The 10,699-nt window shown below is 43.4% G+C and overlaps 1 protein-coding gene across 1 annotated transcript; it reads right to left on the bottom strand.

The window, feature by feature from the left end:
* On the bottom strand, positions 1–10,695 carry si:rp71-17i16.5 (phosphatidylinositol 4,5-bisphosphate 3-kinase catalytic subunit gamma isoform). Its single transcript, XM_014145947.3, has 11 exons — positions 10,392–10,695; positions 8,115–10,122; positions 7,667–7,732; positions 7,272–7,497; positions 6,977–7,071; positions 5,831–5,977; positions 5,604–5,694; positions 5,386–5,516; positions 5,061–5,172; positions 2,871–3,028; positions 1–2,713 (listed from the first exon to the last, which is right to left on the bottom strand). The coding sequence occupies exons 2-11, from the start codon at positions 10,107–10,109 to the stop codon at positions 2,456–2,458; spliced, it is 3,279 nt and encodes a 1,092-aa protein (XP_014001422.1). The 5' UTR covers positions 10,110–10,122; positions 10,392–10,695; the 3' UTR covers positions 1–2,455.
* Positions 10,696–10,699: the final 4 nt, after the last annotated feature.

Genomic DNA, 10,699 nt, shown 5'->3' with positions numbered 1-10,699 from the left:
TAGTGTTCCACATCTTTATTATAATGTGAAACTTAGCAAAATACAAAAACAATAAATGAACAAACGAAACGTGAAGACAGTGAATTGCAAATAGGCACCAACACAAAAACAAGATCCCACAAACACAGGTGGGAAAAATAACTACTTAAACATGATCCCCAATTAGAGACAACGATTACCAGCTGCCTCTAATTGGGAATCATACAAATCACCAACATAGAAATAATAACCTAGAACCCCACGTAGAAATAATAAACTAGAATACCCCCCAGTCACACCCTGACCTACTTCACCATAGAGAAACAATGGCTCTCTATGGTCAGGGCGTGACATGAGGACAATAAAAGGCCACTCTAAAATATGCTGTTTTTTCACACAACACAATGCCACAGATGTCTCAAGTTTTGAGGGAGAGTGTAATTGGCATGCTGACTGCAGGAATGTCCACCAGTGCCCATTGCCAGAGAATTTAATGTTAATTTCTCTATCATAAGCTGCCTCCATTGTTGTTTTAGAGAATTTGGCAGTACGTCCAACCGGAATCACAACCGTAGACCACGTGTAACCACGCCAGCCCAGGACCTCCACATTTGGCTTCTTCACCTGCGGGATCGTCTGAGGGAGCTGGGGTGCTGAGGAGTATTTCTGTCTGTAATAAAGCCCTTTTGTGGTGAAAAACTAATTCTGATTGGCTATGCCTGGCTCCCCAGTGGGTGGGCCTGGCTGCCAAGTGAGTGGGCCTATGCCCTCCAAGGCCCACCCATGGCTGCACCCCTGCCCAGTCATGTGAAATCCATAGATTAGGGCCTAATTCGTTTATTTCAGTTGACTTATTTCCTTATAAGAACTGTAACTTAGTAAAATCTTTGAAATTGTTGAATTTTTATATTTTTGTTCAGTATACCATGATTACGGAGTCTTGAATTGTGAATAATGATGAGAGAGAAAGTTATTTGTGTGAGACAGACACACACATATCATACCCCTCTCACCATTACAATAACATGGGAGGTAGGCATTTTTGGGGGCTATGATAACTGTGTGTCTATAATTTTCTCCCTCATCATTATTCACAATTGATTCAGGACTATCCGTAATCATGGTAGCATCCACATTAATGTAGAAGTGTTCAAAAACATATTCTATTCTTATTTACAATAAAAGTGTCTCCAAAATTACACAATACATTATTTACCATTCATTTCTACTGGGCATAAAATAATCTGAAATACAACCAAAACAAACAGCAAATGCACCCAACAACGTTTTAGAGTCACAAGCTTGATGTAATCATTGCATGCTGGGAATACAGGACCCAATACTAAACTTTAGACTACTTTAATACACATAAGTGAATTCTTTTCCAATAATTTGGTCCCCTAAAATGGGGGGACCATGTACAAAAATGTCTGTAATTTCTAAACAGTTCCCCTGATATATTAAAGCTGACAGTCTGCACTTTAACCTCATAGTCATTGTATCATTTCAAATCCAATGTGCTGGAGTACATTGCCAAAACAACAAAAAGGTGTCACTATCCCAATACTTCTAGAGCTCACTGCGCATGTTGCTAAGACAATTCTTACTTTAAGACTCAAAACATAACTTTTTTGGCAACCCAACCAAAATCACATAGAAATGTGTGTTATAGATCTGTCATTCTCAATATAAATACAAGCAAGTCTAAGAAGCTGTAGATCAGTTCTATGTGTGCTATTTTATGTTTCCCGTTCTTAAGTTTCGGTTTTGTGGCTTTTACTATCGGTTTTGAACAAAAATACAATATTTTTGGTTGGGAAAGGGTATTTCACAGTGGGTTAGATGGTACAATGATTCTCTACACTATACTCGCTTGTTTTGTCACATAAACTGAGATTAGGTGAACTATTCGAATTTTAGCAACCAGGAAATGGCAGAGCGATGTCTGCATAGCGCATCTTTAATGTCTGTTGCGTAATATGGCTTGCGTAAGTCTACATTCATGTATATGGACCGAACGTCTTATTCCTGTATTCATCCTTTGTTGTTTTCTTGATGCATTCAGTGATGAATAAGAATGTGGCTTTGTGCAACATTAATTACAGTCTATATTACCCGTCTATATACCCTTAGCCAATTATAATTGAGATAATTAACCCAAGCATTATTAAAGGATGAAGGACATACAGTTCATATGATTTGGGTTTAGTAGACATCATTAAGGAAGTAATACATTGTCCGCATGCTATCATACCAATTTATTCTAATCAACACAATTTATTCTAGTCAGCTGGAGCATATCGCACAGGTGGACAACAGCAACCCTCCCTCATGCAGGATTTGAATTTGGCCTGACACTTGAGTACTATATCCTGTCAATGCCAGTCTGTTGTGTAACACCTGATTCTGTTGGGTTTAAAAACAAATGATAAAATCATATGAATCTCAGGCATAAATGGGGTTCTGGAAGTTGGTTCTACTTAATGCCAGCCAACATGTGGATCCACCAGTTGGCCTGCACCGTCCAGCCCAGTTCCTCGCACTTTGCTATCTGCTGGTGGAAGTGGTCCCGTGCGTTGTCCTCCCCCTTGTCGTCCTGCAGTGCGTCCCGGAGGTAGCGCATGTCCTCTGCAGCGCTGAGCTCAGGGATCCCCGTCAAGAGCATGAGGGAGAAGAGGGTCACCAGCAGGCGAGAGTGGGAGCGCAGGGACAGGTAGGCCTGGGTACATATGTCCTGCAAGTGGGGATAACCACTCGTTTGACACAACCACACACTTACACAAACATACACAAACTCAGAAGACAAGGATAGACAAAATAATAAATAACTCCAACAGTTATTTAGTCTTCACATTTAAAAGAAAGTGAGGACCTTCAGATAGGCAGCTTACCCTGAACTTCTGGAAGTAGAGACTGGGTTGACCTTTGATCCTGCCCATGACGTAGAGGAAGTCAGGAGTGAGGACAAAGGGGACCCTCTCCCTGCTAACCCCCAGGAACCGTTTGGTGTTCCCCAGGATGTGGCCAAAGTCAATGTGAAACAGATTCCCTTTGGAGCAGAAAAACATGCTTTACATTTTTAACTCTCCACTCACCATATCAAGAGGACATTGAATCAATCAACAAAATGTATTTTATAAAGCGCTTTTTATATCAGTAGTTATCACAAAGGTCTTTACAGATACCTGCCTAAAACCCCAAAGAGCAACCAATGCAGATGTAGAAGCACAAGGGACAGGATATGAAAAGGGACAGGCTGTTTCATTAAGACTGACGACCTTGCAGGTACTGCATGTAAAACTTTATATAAAAAACAGTTGCCACTGACAACTAAATGTACCTGCTTCAATCTGCTCAGAATACATACAAATGCTCATCTTTATTTTGGTCTTTGAACACTGGGCACAAATTAGATTTTGTCAAACAAAAAACAGATAATGCAGAAAAGGTGAACCTGACATGAGTGAAAAGGTCACCAAAGATGTATTTCTGGTGCTGTGTTACTCAACCATGTTCCCTTAAGGCCCACTGTGAATGTTTGAGCAGCTTGGCAAAATTAACTGCAGTTAGTACATCTAATTGGTGCACTAATTCGTCACAGAACACACATATGGTTGATGACAAATCAACAACAAATGTACATATTTTGAACCATTATAATTATTTATATTGGTACATTTTTCAAATGGATGTTAAGGATTCTTGTTAATGGAAGTTATTTGTCAAAATGAAAACCTGCATAGTGCAATTCATTGGATTCAATTAGGTTGCCAGTACCGGACTAGACTCTAGGACTACTAAAACTAAATAAAAACACTGGAGAATATTGAACCAATGGATGCATCTATTTTTTCCAATCCATATGTGTAACGGGCGTCGTAAGGATTAGACCAAGGTGCAGCGGGAACATGTATACTCATCTTCTTTATTAAATCAAAAGAAGGAAAAAAACAAACAAATCACGTATACAAAACAACGAACGACACTAAACAGTCCTGTCAGGTGCACAGACACAAAACAGGAAACAACTACCCACAAATCCCATAGAAAAAAAAACACCCAATTTAAATAACACCTTCAATTAGAAGCAACGAGGAGCAGCTGCTTCCAATTGAAGGTCAACCCCATTAACTAAACATAGAAATAGAAAGACTAGAACTAACATAGAAAAACACTAACCTAGAACATAGACCAAAAACCCCGGAACACTCTAAACAAACACCCCTCTTACATAATAACATAGCCCAACAAACCCCGAACCACATAAAACAAACACCCCCTGCCACGTCCTGACCAAACTGCAATAACAAATAACCCCTTATACTGGTCAGGACGTGACAATATGTGTGATGGGTCTGCACTCAGGCTACAATGGAAGGTTACCGTTGCGTGGGAGAATAAATATGTTTAGGCTTCTATGCCTTCATCAGTGGTCTACAAGCACTGCTACGGACTGATGAAGCCATATAAGCCGAATGTCACGAATCCCACCGAAGGTGGCTCCCCTGCCTGCTCGGGCGGTGCTCGGCGGTCGTCGTCGCCGGCCTACTAGCCGCCGCTGATCCCTTTTTCCTTTTCTGTTTGTAATGTCTTATTGGTTGCACCTGTTCCTTATTGTCTTGATTTGTGTTTATTTAAACCTGCTTAGCCCGCCCAGGTTTGTGCGGGATTATTTTCTGTCAGTGTGCTTTTTTGGATGTGCTGGCTATTCGCCGTAATTTATCTTTCCGGACTGTGTGCCCGTTGTTTCTGGGTTGGTCATTTTGTTCACGTGCCTGTTGTGTTGGCGTTGACCGTTTTCTGTACCGGGAAAAAATGTATTCATTTTTTCCTTACCTTTGCTCTCTGCGCCTGACTCCTACCACCACTCCTAGCAATTCGTGATACCGAAATATGTGCTGTTTTCTGTTTAGAATTGTTTTGTGGTTCGCACTAGCACCTTTTGTTATTCTTTCGAGCATCTATTAAATTACGTTTATTTTTGCATCTCGGCCTCCTTTGTATTCCTTTTCATGGTTTCAACTGTGTCTTCCATTCTTCTTTTCTGTTAGTGAAAGGTATAATACTATTCTCATTCTTACCTTGGTCTGTAATCATGATGTTGTCATTGTGGCGGTCCCCTATCCCCATCACATACGTGGCTACGCAGTATCCAGCACAAGAGTTAACAAACCTCTCCATAGCCTGATAGTGCTGAGATTAGGTGGGCAAAGGTCAGGGAATTGTAAAAGCATGAGCATAAAATGTCACAATGTCACTGGGGAAAAGCGAAATTACTTCTGTACAGTCTCTCATAAACTACTGTATCATGTCTAAGATTGAAAAGGGATTTGTGGAGATAGGAGGTATAGCTATTGATCCATATTGAAATGAGGGAAGAAATTGTGATATTTCTGTGTTATTTACAATCTCTTGGAGTGGACACTTGCCCTTGAGCCACTCAAACAGGGCATCGTTCTTGAAGGCTCCTGTTGTGCCTCCTTGGATCCTCTGCAGGGCAGCGATGGTGACGGCATCTCTCACAATCTCTATCATGCCTGAAAACAGATAAGTAAGTGGTTATCAATGATTGTGACACAGTGCATTTTCAATTAGAGACTGAATATCGAACTATTGTTAATGACCTATATTGTATCCTGTAGAGATGCAGCCATAGGGCACAAGATTCAGATCCAGTGATTTCTCCTGCCATATAGAATCCATCACCACCAGTGTCTGGAAACATCATACAAATGATCAATCAAATATAAGTCAAACATTACCTGACAAGGAAATAAGATACGTTTTAAGTCATATAATCACTTTTTAAATATCGTATTTTCCACCGATCATTTAGCTAGTCTTTACTCACCTGAATCACCAGCATGTCCTGTCGGAGGTCATCCCCTTGTTTGAAGATGATGCCTACAGGGGGACCAGAGGGGCATGGAGAGTCCATGGAGGAAAACTCAAGCCACAGAGGCTTCTTCTTGGAGGCCATAACCTTGCACCTGTCCAGCTAGAGTTGTGGGGATTGGAGGATTGGGAATGGGATTGGCCAGAGGGAAGCGACTGTTAACATATTATAATATGAAATGACAACCAACAACAGGAATTATTAAAGGTCATGAACAGTCAAAATCATGTTTTTCATGAACCAACATTGGAGAAGGACAACATTGGAGAAGGCCAACATCGGAGAAGGCCAACATTGGAGAAGGCCAACATCAGAGAAGGCCAACATCAGAGAAGGCCAACATCGGAGAAGGCCAACATGTGGAGGTGTGTTTGCAGAGGGGCGTGGTTTACATAGCTAGTTAGCTACTCTACTGGTGCCGACATTTGGCTGTAGGGTGTCAGCAAGTATAATTAAACGTTTATACTTCATCTATGGCAAAGATACTTATGTTTCCCTTTTCATCTGTGTCTGGTGTTTGCTAGTTACTGGCTAGCTAAGGTCTTCAGCCAGCATGGAACAAAATAGGAGGGAAGGATCGTTCAAAACTTAACGCAGTTGTCATGTCAACATATCCATCACTGTTGCTGTGAACCGCATCACAAGAGACATGTCAAATTGGAGATATACATTTTTTTACACAATTGATGCAATTTCAACGTTGTTTGACTTGCTTTGTTAATAACCAAATTTGATTGAGATCATTTTATTGCAACATTGCTCACTACACTATATCCAAGTTTGTTGATATAGGCGTTTCAAAGAGCTGTCAGTCAATGCAAGCTCATGAATATAAGCTCCATGCCCACTCAGCCTGTCTTTTCAAACTTCCTGGTAGTTAGCCATGAGAGAAAAAGTACTTCAAAAGGATATTTTACATGGGAATCAGAATGACTGTTAAGATAAATCAAGTTCAATTTCACCTCAGGACTCATTGAAGTTAGAGTGTAAAATACATGGGGGGGTTAGAATCACAGTAAGTTGTTTTTGTGACCCTGAGAGCAACAACACATTCTGGCTAAAATGTCCCTTCCTGCCATACAGACACTGAATTAACTTTACCAGGAGTCTGCCTGCTCTGATGCGTGGGTCAAAGGGCACTTGGAAGTCTGATGGGAGATTACATGTCCTCAGGAGCTCCTGAAGCCTCTGGGCAGCTGGGGAACAAACAATCTGTTACCAGCTTTATATGATTCGATCAAATTTGATTTTATAACACTCCAAAGGCATCTGTATGACCATTCCAACGTTCACAGCAATATATTTAGACCACTCTGACCCAATGAAATTTGTTCTATTTATATTCTATGACATGTTCTATGTTCTACATCCCAGTGGAGCCAGGCCAGAACCCCACCTGTGGATGGGAGGTCCGTCTTGTCAGGGTAGAGTCTCTTGACCACACTGGCCACCTCATGTAGTGCCTCCACAGCCTGCACCTGACTGATGAAACTGCTCAGCATGGCCTGGCCACAGCCCAGCAGGTAGGCCTCTAGCACCACAGCCATACGCTGGCGGAAGAACGGGCAGCCCGCTACCTCACTGCGCAGGTACCAGAAGAAGAAGTGGCCAATTCTCTTGCTCTGTACGCCAGAGGAAAGTTAATTGAAGTATATCTTACTATAGCTAATGTATGTTATTTATGCATTACAAGCATAGCAGGGTACAGGTTCACTCCCGTGACCCCAATAAATCACAGTCAATAATTTCCTTGGAAACTAAAACATAGAAGTTCACACACAGGTCACATACTCTGAGAGCTCTTTGGATGAGGAATCTAGCCAGGAAGCTGTCATGGTAAGGCTCCACTTTGAGAGTCTATGAAAAAGAGAGAAATAATAACACAATACTGGTCGCAAACATCCCAGTGTGCACAGTGAAAAGCTGCCCTTTGTGCTATGTCAATGTTTGCTGAGCAACATGAATGAGTGACTTCTTGGTAACAATCGTTACTCTCTTGTATTCTATCAAATAAAATGTTATGTTACATGCACCGAATACAATGGATGTAGACTTAACAGAGATAATACAATTGTCCAGTTCTAAGAAATACCAGGTAATAACCAGGCTGTAAAATAACATGTTAACCATAGATATCCTATAATTAAAGACTTATTTCAACTTGTTTTTTTCAATGTACAGAAGGACAAATCAATCATATGATTCCATCTATTCCATATTCGTCCCCTATTCAACGTACCTGCACCAGCTGCAGCAGATACTTCAGCATCTCATCATTAGACAAGCTCTCCAGTCTCTGGACAGCCAGCTTCCTGACCCTCTCATCAGCAAAGTCCACACTGAGCAGCTCCAGGGCCACGGAGACATCCAGGTCTGGGGGTTCCCAGTGACTCAGCAGCCAGTGGACATCCTGCACAGAGCTGGGTTTTAGCCAGTCTACGCTGCGCAGGAACTGGGGGAGGTTGGAGGCATACTGGACACTCTCCTCCCTGAACCTCCTCAGACGGGCCCTGTCTGTGGTCACTGGGGACGAGGAGGATCTGGCAAACGGGTCGCTCGCGATGGGAGACAGGCTTTTATCAGATAAGCTGGAGTCGGGTGAGGATGAGGGGAAAGACTGACCAGGAGAGGAGCAGGATCCAGGGGAGGTTGTGCTGTGAGGGAGAACCACAGGGAAACTGTAGCGGTCCAGGAGGAAGGTGATAGCCATGGATTCTGCCACGTCTGGGTTGGTGGCAGAGGAGAGCTTATCCGCCTTATAGGTAAAAGCCTCTTCCTCCATCTCGGGATAGGCCCACATGTGAAGGGTGTGTGGCCCTTGGCTAAGGACGGACCTGTGGTCTATCAGAAGGAGATTCACAAAGTACAGCAGCTTTCCCTTCCCTCTCTGGTGGTCTGGAGCTTTAAGACCAGAGGATGGGGACTTTAATTCCTTTGTTGCGGCACTATCATGGGTGCAAGCATTGATGGTCAGGCCCAGCTTAGCTCCACGGGGAAGATTCCTGAGGAGGATATCAAACTCCAACCACTCGTTCCACAGAACTTCATCAGCAAAGGCCTTGGGTGTGGAACAAACAGAGGTTACCACCTTGCTCCCGTAGAGGATAGAGGCCTCCACGTGGATGAACTGAGGAGGCTTGCCAGGGGGTTGGGGTATGTCGAAGCCCAGGAGCTTCACTCTGAACTTTCGGTTACAGTCCCAGAGTGAAATCATGAGGATGTCGTCCACATCCTTTCCCTCCAGGGCCAGCTCCTCGTGGGAGCTGGAAAGCCCAGTGAAGCTGTCCACAAGGGGCCAGTCTTCGGCCCTCACAGTGTCCTCATCAAGCTGCGCCATGGGGACCACAGACAGATGGAGCGCCTGCATGGACTTCAGACACTGCCGTACCCACAGGGAGTCAGAGAAAGGGAAGTCTCCAGAGAGGAACTCCTCCCTGCCACAGACCTTGAGAACCATGTCACCAGACTCACATTCCAGAGAATGGTCTACCATGATTTTTCGGAAGACTTTTATGAGACCTTCAGGTGTTATATTAATATCCACCTTTACACTGAAGCACACGTCATTGTGATGCATGGTGACTGATATCTTTCGGCTGAACTGTTCCTCCTGGATTTTTGGGACGGGGGCTGAGGTGGTCCATGGCTCTGTTGCATAGGCCCTGGCATCCCGCCTTCTTAGCTCTTCCTGGCGGGGAGAAGCCAGCTTCCTGCGTGTGAAGCTGAGCTCACCGAGCCTATTTGCTGCTACTGTATCCAGGTCATGGCCAATCAGGTTGACCAGGGTACGGTGGTGGCTCTGCCTCTCCTCTGTGTCATCTGGCTGAGGCGACACCACTATGCGAGCTACCTGTCGTCCCCGGGAGTCACGTGACCATGGTACATCCAGAGTCCGGAGAACCTGGCAGTCGTCAAAGATCTCATACCAGTCCTCTCCCTTGGGGTAAAGCAGTATGAACTTTTCAGGGTCCAACAGGCTTAATGGATCGGGATGGCAGTTCAGCTCTTGAGTTTGCATGCAGATACGAAGACGTAGCTGATGTACACTGCATTGTGCTGGTAGCCTCACCACTACCAGGTCTTTCTCTTGCCTCTCCCCAGCCTGGAGGCCCTTACCTGGGCGTAACTCACAGATGAACTCCAGGCTGTTCTCAGAGCAGCTGGCTCCAGACGTATCTGTTGCAAAATCTGCATATTCCCTGATGCCTTGACCAGAGTTCGATTCAGTAGCCATTAAATCTCCTAGACTAACAAGAAAAACAATGATCTAGAATTAAAAGCTTTCCTCGTTTTGATACTGTGCATTAACCGCACGCACACACACACACACACACACACACACACACACACACACACACACACACACACACACACACACACACACACACACACACACAATAGCCTACACATAATTCCCACCTTTCAATGAGACGGTTAATCTGAAATTGTAGATTAGAATGACATCTTACTTGATGATAGAAAGCTTTACTTTCAGATGAACTATATAAAATCTCACCTGAACAGATTTGTCCTTCACCACAGCAACAATGAATGACTGACTCCGTGTGTACGTACTTAAATAAAATTTCCCCTTCTGTAATTCTTGGATACTTCCTCATTCCTTTTTGAGTTGCTACCCATAAGTCAAGTCAAAGAGAAATAAATCCTTGTAATGGCCTGATAAGGAGTTCCTCTATTGTGGTCTGATAAGAGTTTACTGTAAACTGATCGGTAACCTAACAGAGGAAGCATTACCAGTAAAGTCCCTGTGGATTGAAACATGCACGCATGAAAGTACAGAGACAATAACAAAGCATTTGTACA

The sequence above is a fragment of the Salmo salar genome, chromosome 15 (genome assembly GCF_965601325.2).
Source record: "Salmo salar chromosome 15, fSalSal1, whole genome shotgun sequence".
NCBI lineage: Eukaryota > Metazoa > Chordata > Actinopteri > Salmoniformes > Salmonidae > Salmo > Salmo salar.
This window is presented reverse-complemented; position numbering and strand designations above follow the sequence as displayed.

Coding starts and splice junctions, on each gene's coding strand:
- si:rp71-17i16.5 (XM_014145947.3), bottom strand. CDS start 10,109: ATGGCTACTGAATCGAACTCTGGTCAAGGCATCAGGGAATATGCAGAT. Junction 5,978..6,976: donor TCAGAGCAGGCAGACTCCTG/GTAAAGTTAATT, acceptor CCACAACTCTAG/CTGGACAGGTGCAAGGTTAT. Junction 3,029..5,060: donor CATCATGATTACAGACCAAG/GTAAGAATGAGA, acceptor TCTGCTCCAAAG/GGAATCTGTTTCACATTGAC.